The 20468-nt window shown below is 36.7% G+C and overlaps 1 protein-coding gene across 1 annotated transcript in view; it reads right to left on the reverse strand.

Annotated features, from left to right (window-relative positions):
• Window positions 1-323: 323 nt before the first annotated feature.
• The window catches only part of LOC120634076, a 52291-nt gene continuing 32146 nt past the window's right edge, over window positions 324-20468 (reverse strand). Inside the window, exons 12-21 of the mRNA XM_039904469.1 lie at window positions 16720-16978; window positions 14269-14398; window positions 13342-13453; window positions 12471-12731; window positions 6183-6338; window positions 5619-5817; window positions 5005-5195; window positions 2558-2940; window positions 1364-1475; window positions 324-592 (exon numbers count right to left, since the gene is read on the reverse strand). Coding sequence (XP_039760403.1) covers window positions 324-592; window positions 1364-1475; window positions 2558-2940; window positions 5005-5195; window positions 5619-5817; window positions 6183-6338; window positions 12471-12731; window positions 13342-13453; window positions 14269-14398; window positions 16720-16978 — 2072 coding nt within the window. The remainder of the gene's footprint in view (window positions 593-1363; window positions 1476-2557; window positions 2941-5004; window positions 5196-5618; window positions 5818-6182; window positions 6339-12470; window positions 12732-13341; window positions 13454-14268; window positions 14399-16719; window positions 16979-20468) is intronic.

The raw sequence follows: 20468 nt of genomic DNA on the forward strand, positions 1-20468 counted from the left end.
TTGCTGGTTTTGCGTGTAACTTTTATTTTATGGTGTTACCAAACTCGTCCGCGTTCTGATATACCGGGTATTATCACTAATAATTTAGTTATTATCATTTAAAACACGCATTGGATGCTAATCAAATGGATTGTCTAAGGAGTGAGATATGAACGCCTATCTCTATGAGAGTGCAATAATTCGTAAAAGAACACAGAACACTAATGCCCAAAAGTGAATAAATGCACTTTTATTGCGAGCCTAATAAATTTGCGAGAGTCAGGTTTTACATTGGTTGGCCAAGTGTACGAAAAAAACAACGGTGCTTAAAAACATTTTAATTGCTATTTATTCAAAAGCTCTTGAATCACCAACAAACTTTTTCCCTTTGTCTCGGGAATGTAGAAAATGGTGAAAATAAATGCGCAGGCGCATATAGAAGAGAAGAACCAAAACGCGAGATGTCCGCCAACGCTTTCTATCAGCACTCCGAAGACTGTGTTCACGGTGAATCCAAAAACCCAGGCTATGCTCAAGGAGAGAGTCGATCCGTTGCTTCTTACGTTTGGAGTGAACATTTCACCGATTATCGTATGTGGTATGATACCGTAACCTAAAATAAAAAATTTATATATTTACTAGTTGCGCTGATAAGTCGTTTGATTGGACGTTTTTTTTTATTCCTCTACAAATTATCCCTCGACTGCTTGGAAAATGATGGTGCAGTATAAGATGGTAGCGGCCTAACCTGTTAGGGAGTATGGTAGTCATTTCCCTAATCGGCTTCTACGCGACATCGAACCGGAGCACTGAATCGCTTAGCGGCACTTCTTTGTCGGTAGTGTGGTAACTAGTCACGACCAAAGCCACCGACCAGACAAGACCAGAGAAATTCAGAAATTAAAAAATTTCCAAATTGCCCCTGCCTTAAATCGAACCCGAAACCTCCGACTTTAATTCACAGCACTTACCGTTGCGCCAGGGAAGGTCAAAACGACCTCTTTGGACGTAAAGTAAAGACGATATTGGGTGTCAACAACGCTCATATTGGTAAAAATAGGAATGTTTTTCCGGGATCAAAACTATCTATGTCACAAAACAAGCAGACTGGTTGCTTAGATAGAGCGCAAAGGAATGACAAACAGATGAACAATTTATCATATAAAAGTAAATAGAAGTATAATAATAACTGAAATATTTATCCCCATCTGTTCGTCCCCAATCTTGTATTTTTCCAGAAACGAATAATTACATATATTTAAAAGTAAAATATTAGTTAGTAAATTTATACCCATTTTCACTAAACCAAGGCGTCGCCTAAATCGAATGCTTAATTATTTATGCGATGTCTAGAATTATATTTGTATCTAAAAACTAAACTTACCGAAGTTATAACTGATGAAATAAATAATTAGGACCACGAGTGGCAACCATTTGAATTGATTGATTACAGAGTTCTCCAAGACAACCAAATAAAAGTATAACCCCAGAATAAACTGTAAGAGTAAATAAACAAAAGTTAACTTTGAAAACCCTTTTCATAATGAGACGCAAAACAGGATACCACAGTATAGAGATGAGATAAAGTAGTTAACCATCTTTTATATTTTGGTAAATGCTGACAGCGTCGCGACTGTGTATATAGTCTTCTTCTTAGTTTGTCGAGAAAAAAAAGTCCCCGACTCACACGGACTTTAAATACTCGCGTCATGTTTTCCAAGTCTGCATTGGAGAGCATTTCATCATGACGACATTTTTTAAGTGTTCCCTCTTTTTCTTCTCCTTATTCTGATTCTTCTCTTCACTCCTCGTAACATTCGTTCATATTTTAGCATCGTTGCTCATTCCATGTGCCACAGATCTCAAGTCTCAAGTGTTTATAGGCTTTGACAGTCCCTTACTACTATGGCTAGTGATAGTATATTACTGCAGTGGCCAGCAAAAGAGGCATTGATGTACGAACGTGTCAATTTGGGCCGAGGTGAAGCCGAGGCACACATACGTAAATCACTACTACACAAGTAACTCTTGAAGTACTTTTCTGACCTTGGCAGAGTACTCTTAATTTAAAAATAGAGTTTTTGTATGTACATTTTTTCGAAATTTAAATACAATTCCTTTTTTTTCTTTTAAATCAATGACGATCAACGAACAATAATATTTTTCCGTTCGCCTTAGTTAGACCTCTATAAGACTATCTTACTCTGAGATAAAGCTTTGAATGGTCAGTATAAAAGATATTGGATAGAAGCAGGCATCACTTTGCGGAATTCCATAAAATTTTATACGCTATATAATTGTTAAGTGATAAACCATTATTCATTATCAAGTCAACATCTGCTGAGTATGCAGAACGTGCATAGAGGGTACATTTCCGAAGGTCTGTCTGGTGAGGAGTATAAAGATTGAAGAAATTATAAATTACAACACCCTGAGACTTTTAACGGCAACCCTTCTGACCACAGCAATGCTTGGCGACTGAAATAGGCATAGCATAGCATGGCAGTTGTACGAGCTGTGTCACAAAAATTTCACCTACTATTACATAAAATTTAATTTTAAGTTTATTTATACTCACCATGCTTATACAGCACGCGGCGCAAGATACCAACAGAATGCTCTTCCTCCCAGTCCTCTCAATAAGGAAAGGTGTTAAAACACTTCCCAATAACTGAAAACCTACAATTATTATCATCGATATGTCCGATTTTATCGTAGTTCCAGCCATTTCGAATATGGATGCCGAGAAGAAAATCACTGCCAAAAGTCCGCTGCAGTTTTGTAATACATTTATAACGACAGCTATGACAAAAGCTTTTCTATTACTTCTTATACTGAACAGTTCTTGCCAGTCTTGCTTATAAGTAGTTTCTGTAAACACTTTTTTAGCTTCGAATAGTTTCTCTACGTCTTCCGGTCTACCTAAATCTCGTAAAACTTCTTCTGCTTTAGCGTTGTTTCCTAAGTATAAAGAGATATTTAAATTTAGTATACTTTTTTATCTATCTATTTCTAACTATACTTTAAGCGGCGATAGCCCCGTAGGTAGGTCTTCGACTTCACTTTTCTTTCACTTTTCAAAGTTATGCGCGTTATAACCAATTAAACAAGTTAGGAAACCTGCATGCCTGAGAGTTCTCCATAGTGTTCTCATTGGTGTGTGTGAGTCCACAAATCTGCACTGGGCCAGCGTGGTGAACTACGGCCTTAACCCCCTTCTCAATATGGGAGGAAACCCGTGCCCTGTAGTGGGCCCGTAATGGGTTGATACGATGATGATGATGATTCCTATCCTTATAACTAAAAGGTAACTGAGTGATGCCTAAACTGATATATTTTTGATAATTTATTAGGGGGGGGGTCTTACATTTCAATACAAAACTCACCCTGCTGGTGTCGTACGAGCATCCTATGTGATACTACTACCATCTGTCTGCCGAGATAGGTGATTATGGTCAAGACTTAAGAGGTTTTTATTCCAGCAGTGGAATAATAATGTTTCTTATATTCGTTATTTCTCTTAAGTCTTGACCATAATCACCTATCTCGGCAGACAGATGGTAGGAGTATCACAGAGGATGCTCGTACGACACCAGCAGGGCTAGCACAGGCTGGAGACATATATTAAAGCCCCCCATTATGTACCCTGACACAGTGGCGTGCACTTCATACATGCACAAAAGCACTGCATACACAAATTATTTTATACTAGCTGTTGCCCGCGACTTCGTCTGCGTTTGATTTTGTTTTTTGCTGTGGCATTTAATTTAGATGTAGATCTAAAGAAATTTAAAGTTTTCAGTATCGCTAAGCCTTAAATGAGGGGTTTGCTGCTGTCCGCTGAGGAGTTCTGTCCTCTATCTCCAACCACAGTTTGGGCAAAATTAAACACATATTATAACCTCTATAGTACAAAAAGAATTATATTAATCGGTTATAATTTGTCGGAGTTATGGTGTAAAATCGTTTAACACTCATCCCCTCTCCCAAAGGAACCGAGCTTAATGTCGAGATAAAAAGTGTCCTATATTACTTCTAACACTTCCAAGAATATGTTTACAAAGTTTCATGAGGATCGGTTAAGTAGTTTTTGCGTGAAAGCGTAACAAACAAACTTACATTCACATTTATAATATTAGTAGGGATAGGGATAGGGATAACTCGTGTTGGAGGGAAACTTTCCCATTTTATGCCAAGCACCTGCTTTATGCATTCCCTGGTCAAAAACCCTGTGCACGCCACTGCCTTGACAGGGGATATAATTAACGTCTCCAGCTGCTTAATTACGGGAACATGGATTAGAACGTGGGTAGGTACGTTTAATATTAGGTACACATTATTTTTTTTTTTTTTTTTATATTAATAGCGGGCAAACGAGCAAGTGGATCACCTGATGATAAGTGATCACCGCCGCCCATAAACATCTGCAGCACCAGAGGAGCCACTGATGCGTTGCCGGCTTTTAAGAAATTTGTTTATCCGCCCCTTGAATAACCCTCAGTGGCGTGCATTGAGGGTATGCACAGGGTATGCAGGTGATATAAAATTAAGAAAACCTCCAGTACGAGTTATAAAAACTTAAGCATAGGCATTGTAAGAGTTATAAAAAGCCTACCCTTAAGTATTTATAACTCGTACTGGAGATTTTCTTAATTTTATATCAACTGCATACCCTGTGCATACCCTCTATGCACGCTACTGATAACCCTAGATTGTATTTTTGAGGAAACACATCAGATGACAGGTGAGGTGCGGTCAGAGAACAGGGAAGGAGGTATCAACGCGAACAACTCTTCAGAACACTCTCAATTTGTTATTTGGATATTATTTCCACTTGTGCGCCAGTGCTCTGAGAGTTGATAAGCTGTGGGAGAAGATACATTTTTATCTTTTCCCCGGGGAGATAATTGTCTCCTGCCCATACTAGCCGTGCTGCGGAACAAAGAAGGGTAGTGGTAACTGTATTCAGATCTACCGTCACCACACGACAAAATAAATTATACTACCCTACTTAGTACCTATTACCTTTGATAATATAAAAGGTAGGAGACTCTGGTAACATTATCGCACCAAATGTAAAAGCTATTGCCAAAGCCAAGCCCACAGAGGTTGTTCGAAAATATGACAGATATGGTCCTATGGAGAACAACAATATTGAGCCAACCGTCATAGTAATTCCGAATCCAGTTAAAAGAATGCCTCTTATACTTGTCGAGCTGTTAACAAAATCGGTATTAGTATTTTCATTGGAGCAGTGTAATGGATTATTGTTATTTTTACTCTGTATGATTACAGAGTAATAAAAGCAATAATCCAGCCCTCAGCCTGTAAAGAATTAGGATTCAAAGTTTATCTCATTCACAATGCATCAATAATATTAATAAAAATTACTTAATAATAAAATATTTTTGAGATAAATTAATACATTACAATAAGAGTGTCTAACATTACTATTTGCAAATCGATTAATAACTTGTATTATTAAAAAAACGATAAAATGACTAAGAAAAAAACTTAGTTGGATTTTTCATTGAAAAATTTATAGATACACGTATACGTGTATAACATGAACACTTGACTTTGTCTTCGTCCGTAAAGATACAAAAGAAAAATACAGCTTGAAAATACTAGATACTTACGCAATCTCGCCAATATAAACGACAATCATAACACTGATAATGCCCCCTGCAAAACCTAATAGCAATCTCCCGCAATACAACATTGCTAAATTTTCCGCAGCTGCCAGAATAGCCGAGCCTATAACTGATAACACACCCCCTGCTATTATGCATGGCTTCCTTCCTATACTGTTTGATAACCACCCACTCGCATATGGACCTGTAATTCAAGATTTATAAATTTTAATAGCCATTAATTTAATATATTTACAATTTTAATAGTTCCCGAGATCATCGCGCTCAAATAAACAAACAAAGAAACTCTTCTCTTATTAATATAAGAAAACCGGCTAAGTCTGAGTCGGACTTCCGCACGAAGGGTTCCGTATCATCTATAAAAATGGCAATTTTTTTTGTTATGTCAGCAACATAAATACATCATCTTTGAAAATTTCAACTTTTTCGGCTCATGAGGTACATACAGCCTGGTGACCGACAAACAGTGAGTCAGACGGTCGGACAGCGGAGTCTTAGTAATAGGGTCCTGTTTTACCCTTTGGGTACGGAACGTAAAAAAAAACAAACCTGGTATAGACCCTAGCATAGTCATTGTGGCCACTAGAGACAATTCTGTTTCCGTCAGTCTGTATGGAATTGGTGATTCGTTGGGGTCACGCAGCTTTGGTATTATGGGTCCAGGCCATCCCCCAAAAAACCCCACTATCAGCTGTCCGAGATACACTGGAATGAAGACTTATCTCTGTCATATCATAACCCAACATCAGTTTGGCGATAAGGCCGCCTTCTGTATCCCAATATATAATGTTAATAAACAAATTCCCGACCCACAGGGCACGGGCCTCCTCCCACAAATAGAAGGAATTAGGCCGCAGTCCACCACGCTGGCCCAGTGCGGATCGGTGTTGTCATACGCCTTTAAAACATTATGGACTCTCTGTACAGGTTTCCTTACGATGTTTTCCTTCATCGTTGAAGCAAGTGATAGTACGTTACTTAGAAAGGTTAGAAGTGCGTGCTAAGAAGCCGAAATCCTTACTAATATTCTGCACTAAGCAAAGCAACCAAGAACCCAATGAAATATACACATATTACGTGTGTGATATCAAAATCCGTCCAGTTGTTTGTAGGTCCGGTAAAAATCGCACGTACAGATGTATTATAACTAATATAAAATCTATCCTTTTCGGGAATTTTCCTCGCAAATCTTACAATAGATTTTTTGTCTCTTACAATATTTTCTCACCTTTGAAACCTTTCCTAGACGTCTAGGAATATTTCAAGAATTAAAATGGGTGCAGCCGTTCTCGAGTTTTAGTGGGACTAACGGACAGCTATTCACTTTTATACACTTATAAACTTGTAGTTCCTTTAATCAAAAATAACAACTTTTGCTCTACGACTTTACAAAATTCAGTGTTGATTTATTACATACAAACAAATTTATCAATCATGTTATTTCTGTAAGATTACATTACACTGTGAAACCAAATACATGTGATTGGACAACGTCTCATAGTCGCGTCAGTGACCGCTCGATAGAATGCTTGTTTTTACTGATGTTACATTACAGAGTGGTAACGAGTAGAGACAATATTTTATTTCAGTTAAAAAAACTCGTAGAGCAAAACTAGTTACTTTTAATGTAATCAACTATAGGTCGAGGGGTTTCTTATAAATTAGAGGACCCTGGTTTGAATTTATAACTTCTCAATTCTTTGGTCTGGTTTGGTGGGTGGCTCGGCGTGCCGCCAAGCAATTTAGCAATCTGGTACGGTGTCCGATACCCAAACAGGCTAGGCAGTTACCATCTTAAACTATAATCGTCTGGTATGAGGCTTCGGCCGTGGCTAGTTACCACTTCAACGACAAAGATGTGCTGCCAAGCGATTCAGCGATGTTACGTAGAAACCGATATTAGGGGTATTGGTGTAACATAACTGCCATACCCCTAACAGGTCAGTCTTTTACAATCTTAGACTCTACATTATTTACCACCAGGTGAGATTACAGTCAAGGGCTAACCTAAAAAAACTTCTATCACCCTGAACTACTGATTTACAGATGTCGATCGAATGATAACATATCAAAAAAAACTAAACTCACATATAGATGATATCAGCACTTGTCTTTTTACTCCAGTAATTCGTAAGAACATTTTGCTATTTGTTTGTTTTCAAATCACTTCGTTAGCAACCCGGCAGATTATATAAAATAAAACATTAGAATGCAGACAGGGCAAATAACCAAGCGGGAGATTCACATAATTTGCATATAAAACAAAAATACACATCTTGTTTTCAAAGATAATACATTGTGTAGGGACGTAACAGTCAGTTTTTAAATAATATCGATAAAAAAATAATCGGGAACCTAAATTTACACAGACAATGAAAAAAAAAGTGGAAAACCTTAATTTAAACCTATTTACGCCTTTACGTTTTTGCTATTTTTTTTTTTTTTATTCATTTATTTCAAGTAGGCCTAATATGCACTTTTGAAACATCAAGTCTGTCTGTTTGTAGTGACTCTACCACCGGTTCGGAAGGCAGATTCTACCGAGAAGAAGCCGGCAAGAAACTCAGCAGTTGCTCTTTTCCAACATTAACAATTTACATTTTACATTTCAAAATTCATTTTTCTATCTTGTGAGAGATGAAAGCGGAGCCGGCAGCTTCCAAGCAACCTTGTCATTAAGAAATTCATCAATTGTATAATAACCTCGCTGTAATAAATGTGTTTTAACACATTCTTTAAACTTATGCATTGGTAGGTCCAAAATTACCTTAGGAATCATATTATAAAAGCGTATTCCATCTTTCGACGGCCATGCGGGAATCCTGTATAATATACTATCTGCAGAAGATCCTCCGAGTATATCCTTATATCCCCCGATTATATCCCCTGACAAGGGATATAATGAACGTGTCCACCTGCTAAAGCACGGGAACATGGAATAGGAGAAGTTAACCCTCGTTTATTAATACACATATATTATTTGGATATTATTTCTACTTGCGCGCCAGTGCTCTGAGAGTTGATGAAGCTGTGGAAGAAGATACATTTTTACCCTTTACCGGGATATTATTGGTTCCTGCCCATGCTATCCGTGCAGGTGGACATGTCAATTATATCCCTTGTCAGTGGATATAATCGGAGGATGTAATTTTTGTCTTCTGGCTGTGCTAGCCCCGCTGTCGGTAATGGGTTGATATGTTGAACCTTATTTAATACCTTATAAAAACAACTAGTTTTATAATTGTTATTAACAGAAATCGATACGTGAATGTCTCTTTCTTCATGCTATACAGATTAGATACCAGATAAAGTTATAAGCGTGGATAATTCTTGTTATCTTATCAATCTCAGACACATCTTGAAACGTGTACATGGAATTTGTTACTAATAGGGACTTCTGGAAGCTTAATAAGATTAAGGAAGCGTTTCCGAAATGTATGGGTATCAAATCGCAATACTATATACACACAGTCCACAGTCACACACTTATACAGCGTTGGTTAAAACACAGTTCAGTGGCGTTAAAATTCAGAAAATCAACTTTCTTTGATGTATGAAGTATTAATTTTCGTAAAGGGAACGATGGAGCTGTCATTCTCATTGTTAAGAAAAGTCCCGAATAAATAAAGATTTAAAAAAAAAAAAAAAATTAAGAAAAAAATATTATTGATATTGCAACTTCTAAGACACAATAATAAAATGCCCCCCCCCCCCCCGGCTTCTGCAATGTATTTATGTAGTTATGCTATTTACGGGACTTATGTCGCGCCCGCAATCCGGTCGATTCCCGCTTTTTAAATCATTGATATCCTCTTATACAGGATGTTTGGTGCATCGTGTGCCAAATCGAATCTGATGATTGGAGGGGTCTTTGGCTATCTCTTCAGCCCTCGTAAAAAAATCTTGCTCAAACGGTTTTTTTTATACTGATTTTAAATTGTTTTTTTAAAAATTGTAAAAATTCTACATTTAAATTTTAATAAAAAATAAAGTTGTTAAGTATTAATTAATTTTCTTTTTAATCTTTAATTTGTAACGTTTTACGCTTCTTTTGAAACTAGAATTACACGCCAGCAACATCTAGTTTTTGTTTTACAGCCCCGCAAAGTTTTTTTTACGTAAAAAAATAAGCTTGAACGTCAACTTTCGGTTTTAATAAAAAAAAAACTAAAAGTGATCATGTTCTTCCAATTTTTTTAAAACATCTCTGGACTGTCCCCTTTCTAATGGTGTGCAATATGCCATGAAAAGTAATTAGTAACATCACTAATTTTCAAATTTTCTAAACTTGGTCGCAATTTTCTAATATTCAACAGGTGAAAGAAAAACAAGGGTTTGCGTAAATAACACTCACAATTCACAAGGCAGATGACATTTTCTGTCTCTTTCATAAAGTTATACGCCCGTTGTTCGTTTAAACAGGCAAAAATAGTTTTTTCACTCTAGTGAAGCGAAATCTATCTTCTATTCCTTTCTTGCATAGTGCAAACCTGTTTGAACCAATCGCGAACGGGCCCCGCGTCGCGTCGACACGGCGGCCATCTTATTTTTTAGTCGAGACATCACTGCCTCTGCTGCCTAACGTGTGTGCTAGCTTACTGTACTCCACGATTCTTTTATTTAGTTTTCGTTAAGTTTTGTTGTTTTTTGTTACGTTTTATTTACTTTTGGTGTTATTGTTAAACTTTGTTGACTTTTTTGTTGTTGCAATGACGACATACTCTAACGAGGAATATGCGGACATCATAATGGTTTATGGTGCAGCCCGTGGTGTCGCTCGTGCAGCGCAACGACTTTACCAGGAACGCTTTCCTGGTCGACGATTACCTGGCCGCAGAGTCTTCCAAGACACATACCGACGTTTACGCGAGACTGGGAGTGTCAATTTTCATGAACCAAGGGGACATGTTGTGCGACATAATGTTGAAGTGGACGAGAGAATACTGGCACTTTTTGAGGAAGACGACACAAGAAGCATTAGATATGTGGCGGCACAACTTGATATTTCAATATGGAAAGTGTGGAAAGTCCTTCGACAAAACGAAAAATATCCATTCCACGAGACTCCGGTTCAAGGTACGTAATTTAAAACCTTTGTTTGACGTTGCCTTTGTTTAGCAGGTATCCATAATCTTCTAGTGCAATTAATTACTGCTCAAGGGGAATTAAAAAGATTTTTGGTTGTTGCAGGTCTTGAGGGTGGCGACTTTGACAGACGAATGCACTTTTGTCGGTTTTTGTTACACACAGATGTGGATAATCCTGATTTTTTAAAAAGAATACTGTGGACTGACGAATCCAAATTTACCAGAGAAGGGATTCTTAACTTGCACAATTTACACCATTGGGCACCGAAACGGCAAAACCCACATGCCAAAAGACAGCAATCTTTTCAAAGACGGTTTAGTGTGAACGTTTGGGCAGGAGTGATTGGGAATCAGGTAATTGGACCGCACTACCTGCCTGATAACTTAAATGGCGATAATTATTTAGAGTTCCTGCAAAATGATCTGCCGGAATTATTGGCCGAGGTGCCCGTGTTTAATGAAGATGTGCCCATAGTATTTCAAAATGACGGCTGTCCCGCGCATTGGCGTTTAACTGTGAGGGAATACCTCGATAATGTGTTCCCCAATTCGTGGATTGGGCGCGATGGGCCTATTGCATGGCCTCCACGTTCCCCAGACTTAACTCCGTTAGATTTTTATGTCTGGGGACGTGCCAAAGAGCTAGTATACGCCACAGAAGTCCCAACGAGGGAGGTACTAATACAACGCATAGAAGCGGCCTTCGGTACAATTAAGAACGAAATACGGCTTCGGACTACAACTGTAACAATACGTCAAAGATGTCGGGCCTGCATTCGAAACAGGGGTGAACAATTTGAGCAGAATTTGTAAAAATTATGAAATAAATGTTTCAAATGCAATGTATTATTTTTATTTCAAGTAAAACCTACGAAATTTAAAAATTTTACCTGCTTGTGAGTTTTATTTACGCAAAAACTTGTTTTTCTTTCATCTGTTGAATATTAGAAAATTGTGACTAAGTTTAGAAAATTTGAAAATTAGTGATGTTACTAATTACTTTTCATGGCATATTGCACACCATTAGAAAGGGGACAGTCCAGAGATGTTTTAAAAAAATTGGAAGAACATGATCACTTTTAGTTTTTTTTTTATTAAAACCGAAAGTTGACGTTCAAGCTTATTTTTTTACGTAAAAAAAACTTTGCGGGGCTGTAAAACAAAAACTAGATGTTGCTGGCGTGTAATTCTAGTTTCAAAAGAAGCGTAAAACGTTACAAATTAAAGATTAAAAAGAAAATTAATTAATACTTAACAACTTTATTTTTTATTAAAATTTAAATGTAGAATTTTTACAATTTTTAAAAAAACAATTTAAAATCAGTATAAAAAAAACCGTTTGAGCAAGATTTTTTTACGAGGGCTGAAGAGATAGCCAAAGACCCCTCCAATCATCAGATTCGATTTGGCACACGATGCACCAAACATCCGGTATATTCTTTTTTAATGATATACAAATGGCAACTTTGATCTTCATGAAATGCACAACGAATATAATGTATTTAATTGGATAAGAAATAATACTGTTTCGTCCAAAATAGCTTGGTAAATAAACCATATTTTTTTTGGAAAATGTAAAAGATAAAAATGTTTACTGGGGGAGATTACCTGTTTATATATTTTAAGAGAGTAATCGGGTTCTATAGATTAAAACATAATTTATACAGGGTGTACGTATATCAAATCTTTAATGCATATAAAAATAACTCTTTTTCTTTCGTGGTATTCTTGCTAATTCCGTATTATCTGCTCAACATTTCCTGGATTTCATTAAGATTCTTCCCCTTAGTCTCCGGTACGAATTGGTACGTGAACCAAAAGGCTACTATGCAGGATGCGGAGAAAATCCCGAACGTGACGTCCCCGCCTAGAACTTTGACCATGGTGCCGAAACCGGTGGCTACGCCGAAACCGATCAGCCACGCGGTCGTCATGGAAACGGCTGAGCCGGTACTGCGTGCGTTGCCTCTGAACATCTCCCCCACTAGAGCACTGGGCATTGTGCCGAAACCTGTAAAATAGTAATACTATCACACCATAATTGTTTTTTATTAATTGTCACACAAAATTATTCACACCGATTGGCGCAGTGGGAAGCGACCCTTTCTGGACAATATTTGTGTGATGAACATGAATATTTTTCAGTGGTGGGATCTATATATTATAAGTATTTATGTATATTATCCATAAAAAATATTCAACAGTTATCTTAGTACCCATAACACAAGGTACGCTTACTTTGGGACTAGATGGCAATGTGTGTATTGTCGTAGTATATTTTTCTATTAATTATTTATTTATAAATAAAAGATCACTATGTAGCGGCGATAAGGCTGCAAAATTGTAAACGCTATTTAATTATTGCTTTTCTGTTTTATTGACTCTTTGTTGTATGCAATAAAAGTATATTCATTCATTCATTCATTAAATGAATCGTTTTGATTTGAAACTCGATGAAACGAAAACGTCTAACGATGAAGATACAAACACATAAATGTATAGGATCAAGTCGGTGAGAGAGTGAGATAGAATGCAATACACGTGTTGCTTTTGTTACCATGGAAACTGAATTATTTGAAATAGAATATTATGGTTTACGTAACTGATGGGTCCCAACTTACCAATTTCATAGAAAAAGAAGTACATGATAAGTGCGACTAGGGGTAGCCACCCGACTTCAGCGATCACCGTGCTCTCTATCCTCGACAGGTAGAAATATGTTCCAAGAGTTGACTGAAAATAATTAAAAAGTTTATTTTTTTAGGAGCGGTGATAGCCCAGTGGGTAGGACTTCGACTTCACTTTCGTGGGGGGGGTGAGTTTGAATTCCAGAACGCACCTTTAATTTTTCTAAGTTATGTGCGTTTTAAGCAATTAAAATATCACTGAAGGACAACATCGTGAGGAAACCTGCATACCTGAGAGTTTTCCATAATTTTCTCAAAGGTGTCTAAAGTCCACCAATCCACACTGGGCCAGCGTGGTGGACTACGGGCTTAACCCCTTATCATGGTGGGATGATGATGATTCCCGTGTCCTGTAAAGGGGCCGGTAATGAGTTGATATGATTACGATGATTTTATTTTTAACCTCCGGCGGCTGTGTGTGTGTCTGTCTGTAGCATTGTATTTCCCGAACGAATGAATCGATTTTGATTTGGTTTTTTTTTTTGTTATGAAAGAGAATTAGTCGGGAGTGTTCTTAGCTATGTTTGATGAAAATCGGTCCAAGATGGCCGCCGTCTCAAAATGGCGCTTTACATATGTTTTCACAACTTGAAACTTGACTGGTAGAATACAATAACCTATGATAAATTTCAACTCCAAGTTGAAATGTATACCACAAAATGGTGTTTTTTTTACTATATTGTTATATTGATTAAAAAAAAAATTACTCAATATGATTCAGTATACACGATATTGAAAAAAGGGGTTTTTTTTTTAAATTTCGAATGTACCTACATATTTTAAAATCAGAACTTGAACTAATGTTATTTTTACTACAGATCCAGGAACGTAAAGTTCATTGTATAGGTTTTGCGTACTTACCAAACTGACCGCGCAAAAGGCAGTTGAAACGAGCAGCAATATCCTCCGTCCCGCTCTCTCGACCACAAACGGTGCCACACAACTCGCTAATAATCTCGTCGCGCCAATTATAATAGTTGCCAAATCGGGTCTGGAAATAATATAATATTAGTGGCTTTTTGTACATAAGCTATGTTATTTTTTTTTGTCAAAAACAGTGATTACATAAAAGTAACTAATATATATAGCGTTGCTTTTAGCACTATACTAGCATAGCTACAGAAATATTAGTGTAGTGTAGTGGGGCAGTTTTATTTTGGTACAGCTGTAGCTTAAACAAAACTAAATGAAATCTAAAACGTTATCGAAACCACCGAAGCGAGGTATAGTGCTTGAGATACTGGTTGTTCAGCTACACACAATCCGAAAAAATAATGAATAAAAAAAATAAGTTACTGGCAGCTTTGGATGGCCAAACTCTTTGAGCAAGGCAGCTACTCACCCTCCCGATTTTGGCGACCTCCCTGGCTCAGAGGTGAGCGCTATATTTGTAACGTGGAGGTCCCGGGTTCGATTCCCGGTATGGGTTTGGGAATTTAAAATTTCTGAATATTCTCTGGTGTTATCTGGTGGGAGGCTTCGGCCTCGGCTAATTACCACCCTACAGACAAAAAAGCTAAGCGATTTAGCGTTCCGATACGATGACACGTAGAAACCGATTAAGGGTATGGATGTTATATAACTGTCATAATCCTTAGGTTAGCCCGCTACCATCTTAGACTGCATCATCACTTACCACCAGATGAGATTGCAGCCAAGGGCTTTCTTGTAGAGGAATAAAAAAGCGTAGTCTCGTTAACCCTTTGTTAATCTTTAAAAAGAGCTCGAGTCCCCGGTCCCCCCCAAAGTCTACTACCAGAGACACAAATAATCTGCTATTAAGGTTTTCTTTTAAGTTATCATCAATTGTAAGGTTGCCTGGCAAAGATCGCTACTAAGCGATAAGGCCGCCTTTTGTATTCTGCTTCTATTTTTTTATTTCTTTTTTTCTTGTATAACTCTTTTACTTCGTGTGGTGTACAAATAAAGGGTAAAAATAATCATCACGATCAACCCATTCTCAATCTCTTCTCAACCCATGATCAAACTCTTCTTATTCTTATATGAGAAGAGAGAAGAAGAATAAAAAGAGTTTAGGCCGTAGTCCAAATTTGAGAACATCTCTCAGTTTATCTTAAGTAATTTAAAACATCACTTGCTACTTTAAAGGAAAATATCGCGAGGAACCTGCATGCCTGAGAGTTCTCCATAACGTCCTCAAAGATGTGTGAAGTCTGCGAATCCGTACTTGGCCAGTGTGGTGGACTATGGCATAGCACCCTTACATTCTTAGAAGAGACTATGACCTGTAGTGGGCCCCCAATGGGTTAATCATGATGGACGTGGCGCTAAGCGATATAATGTTCCGGTGCGATGTCGCGTAGAAACCGATTTTTTTCACGACTCATGATGCGAAGCATCAGAGAGTGCTTTACGATCGAAAAATTTTTTTCGCCTCATTTCGGCGGCTATTTTTATTATTTTAGCCTTGTTAGTTCACGGAATCAAAATATTTTGCATACTAATGTCGAGATAATTTAATGGAGATTAATTCCATACTTTTAAAAAATTGATTTACTGCAATAGAATTGGAAAAAAACACCAAAATAGGTCAAAAAATTTTCCTGTCCGTCATGTGTGAAACCCGAAAAAACTCTAACTTGGGAAAAAATTTATTATTTGAGTTAAATTTTTTTTTTTAAATTCTAATCGACGATTGTAGGTCACTGAATGCGAATGATTAATTAATTCAGTGTAGTTTAATTGCAATTAATAAAAAACGAAAACTGCAAGACTATATAGTATATCTATATATATCCATGTAAAATTAACATGGATGGTATATCACCATATGGTATATATCTATCTATTTCTATAGATATGATGTACATTTTATTCCATTGTTTTAAATTTTTTTTTTTTTTCTTTTTATTTTGCACGACTCATCTGTTTTTTTTTTTTCGTTATTTATTGACAAATAATTGGATAGCTATTTTATTTACCAATTTTTTTTTTATATATAAATAAATATCCTACGACAAAACACACATTGCCATCTAATCCCAAAGTAAGCGTAGCTTGTTACTTTGGATTACTTAAACGATATAAAAGCTTGGGTGTGAATTGCTCTAGCTTCAAAGCTTAATATAAAATAACTGTGAGATGGTGATAACAAAAAAAAAATTACCCGGCCAAGTTTGTTGTGACTTTAGATTTAAATTGGCGAACGAAGTTATCACCATCCCCTTACAATTATGTAAACAAATATGTATGAACGCTTCATAAGTGCCTGTGATAGGCCTACATGAATAAAGAAATTTCGAATTTGAATTTGAATTTTGAAAAAAGATAAATATAATAAACTCAAGCTACCTGATAGTGGAGCCAGCAATTTGAAAAATAGTGGTTGCGAAGAACAGCACAGCAGCAACTCCACTGGTCTGCTGCAACGTGCATAGGCTCAAGGTTATGAATAAAGACCTCCTGTTCGCCTTCACGGTGAAGATCTTGACCCACGCCTTCCAACTGTTGGCCTCACCAGGGTTGGTGCCTTTAACCGAGTCGAAAACGTTGTCCAAATCATCCAACCTTCCTAGCAAGCGAAGAGTTTTTTTGGCTTCCATTTGTTTGCCTGAGGAAAAAAGTTCAAAGTTAAAATTACTTTTAAATTACTTCAAAAGGTCCCCCCTTTTATAAATTCAGATGTTTGTTTTTGTTTAAGTATTTTCAGGTATAGCTCCGTTTTATGAGGACGGATTTGCAATTTATTTTATAAATTTCAAATGCATATAAAAAATTACGGAACCGAAAAAATTTGATTTGCCACTCTCTGGCAATCGCGGCCTGAGCGCTTTCTCCAATTAAGCTACGGCTACCGTCGATGCCGAAATTAATATATGCCATTTTAAATTTATAAAATTGATAATTCCTCCAAGTGTAGGTAAAACACTAATAAAAGTTATAAAAATTATAAAAAAGCAATGTGTCATCTCTTGTTTCAAACGTGTCTCATTGTAATATGGACCTTTGAAAAAGTATCGAAACTGCAACGTTTCCTACTAGATGACGCTACAGTCGCTATAAGACTGATGTGAAAGGCATATACTAATTTGATAGTTACTCCAAGTGTAGGTAAAACACTAATAAAAATTATAAAAATTATAAAAAAGCAATGTGTCATCTCTTGTTTCAAACGTGTCTCACTGTAATATGGACCTTTGAAAGAGTATCGAAACTGCAACGTTTCCTACTAGATGACGCTACAGTCGCTATAAGACTGATGTAAAAGGCATATATTATGTAGGCATAAGTAGCTTAATTGTAGAAAGCGCTCAGGCCGCGATTGCCAGAGAGTCTCAGGTTCAAATCCTGTCGATTCCGAAAATCTTTATATGCATTTTAAATTTATAAAGTTGATAATTCCTCCAAGTGTAGGCAATCTATTTGTTCTAAAGGAGCTTGTTTCGAAATAGTCCCATAGTGATCTAAATTAAAAACCAAAAAAAAAAGCGGTTTACAAATGTTTTACCAGCCAACATTCGGAGGTGCGAGAAAAACGAGTGTGGATATGGCAAGAACAGAACTTATGATTTAAGTTTTACATGATATGAGTTTCTTCGAAGGCATATAATACAAATAGACTTTTGGATTATGTTACATTTGATTACAAAAATTAATGTCGTATTTGAAATAATATCTTGATGTAATTTATATTATTATTTGAAAGTAACAAAACAGAGCTAACTCCTTCCGGTCATGTTTCAAGAATCAAGAAAGATTGATCTTTATTAGTCAGTCAGTCAGTGAGTGACGTAAGTTTTTTTTTAGTATAAAACTATTTTAGTAATAAACTTATGTTTCAGGCAAAGCCCATATGCATTGAAGTACAGTTATTAATTAAATAATAAATTTGACGAAAACCCCGGCGCAACGGTGAGCGGTACAGGTTACAAGTAAGAGAATAGCGGGTTCGTTCCCCGATGGGGGGGATTTGGGAATTCATAATTTCTTAACTTTTACTGGTCTGTCTGGTGCGAGAATACGTTTTTTTTTTTTTTCATAAATTGACAACCCCAACTAATTGTATGAATGTCTGTGCTAAGGTGTGTTTTTTTTTAATGTTTATAGACGAGCGCTTGACTGCCATCACACCTGGTGGTAGGTTATGGTGCAGCCTAAGGTGGAGCGCGCTTGCCTAGAAGATGCCTATTCACTCTTGATTTGAAGGTTTATATTAAGGAAAATGAAGCTGGAAGGGCACTCTAGATCCTTGCCATGCGAATCAGAAACCAAATTTGTAATAGAATCAATCTAACTATTTAAACTTTTTCATTTGACCTTATTGGGTTGATACAACAATTTTTTTAATGAAATCACTACTTTGATATAATACAAATTAAGGTGTGGTTTTAATATAATTCTAACAACTCACTTATCATAACCATCTTAGACATCATTTTCATCATCACCATAACCCACCATATTGTGAGATTGCAGTCTAAGGCTAGCTTGTGGTGGAATAAAACGGTGGACTTGATGTCATTTGACACTGTTCTTACCGGTTTCCCGTCGGCCATTGGTTACTAACATGACTCACCCACTGTCCCCTTTAGCGCTCATTCTTTACGAAACCGGAGCATCCTCAGGAGATGTTGACTTTACAATGATCTTAACAATTATTCATTGTCCGGTTTCGGAGCGAAACGTGCGTAGAGGGTACATTGGCGTGGATCTGTTTGGTGTGGAGTATACGGATTGATAAAATTATAAACTACACCATACAGATTCTCCTGCTGTTCGCGGAGTATAGCAAATAAAGCTTAATTTTCATAATACATTGTGGATTTCCGCAAAGAAACGCCTTCTATCCAATACTCATTCTTTAGGATTTATCGGAGACTTTGGCTTCTCCTACGTGCATATACCCAAGTCCTAGGTTGCAATAGTTAACAAACAATTTAATTTATCAATAAAATAGAAGTCAATCACGTTTTTATAAGTGCTTTTATTCAAATAACACGAAGTCGAAATATGTGTATTTATGCAAATATTTAAGTGTTTTATATGTAAATAAGGTATGAGCATTTTTGGTGTATTCACAACAAAATTTCCAGTGTTTGATTTGTGTTTAGGGTTCCGTACCTGATTATGGATAAACGGAACCTCTTGGGATCGCTGGTGTCTGTCCGTTCGTTTGTCACTGTATATTTTCTTCAAACCCCTCTCTACTCCATCTTCTGGGTACAAAAATACATTATTATCATATATATGTACTAGCTACTCCCCGAGACGGGATTTTTTTCCGGGATAGTATGTAGCCTACGGCCGTACCCAGGATGCAAACTATGTCCATGCGGACTATCAACAAGACAGGAGCGATCAAACCAAGCAAGGGTAGCAAAATGCAATTTGTTTAAATCCCGCGAAGGGGTAAAAAACAAAGATACAAAACCACTTTCGCATTTATAATATAAGGTTATAGAATAAAGATAGAATAACTTTATTGCAAACAATACACAAAGAAACACGAACACAAACAGTACCAAGAAAAACAAAGGCCTGAAGTAAATAGTGTTAGGGTGTAAAGGCGGCCTTATCACTAAAAGGAATATTTTACAGGCAACCTAAGCGTATCATTAAAACGGACAGTGGATGTGAGTGTGAGTATGGAGCGGTGAAGTTATACTTGTATGGATAAATAAAAAATATGGAGTATTTCATAGTTTTAAAATATATTTATTATTAATAAAAAACAAACATGATGAAAATTCTGTTATCAAACCCCATGGTAATAGCAAAATGTTATATTACGGAACCCTTACCACGCGAGCGCGTCGTGATCAAGTAACTAGTTTTTCTTTGCTGTTGAATTCTGTTTGCAAACATTATGTTTTTTTACTTCTGTAGGTAAAAATGCTAATTCTGAAGCTACATTTGACTTTAACTTCACCCGAAAAATATCGCAGTAAGCTTTTTATTTTCTTAATACTTCTTTAATTTTAATCAAAAAACAAAATACCAATTATCGCGGATATAACTCGAAAATACACTTTAACACACCTCTCTTCCCTTTCTTTGAAAGAAATGGGGACATGGGCTAAAGATAGAATTTACATAAATAT

This window comes from Pararge aegeria, chromosome 23 (genome assembly GCF_905163445.1).
Source record: "Pararge aegeria chromosome 23, ilParAegt1.1, whole genome shotgun sequence".
NCBI lineage: Eukaryota > Metazoa > Arthropoda > Insecta > Lepidoptera > Nymphalidae > Pararge > Pararge aegeria.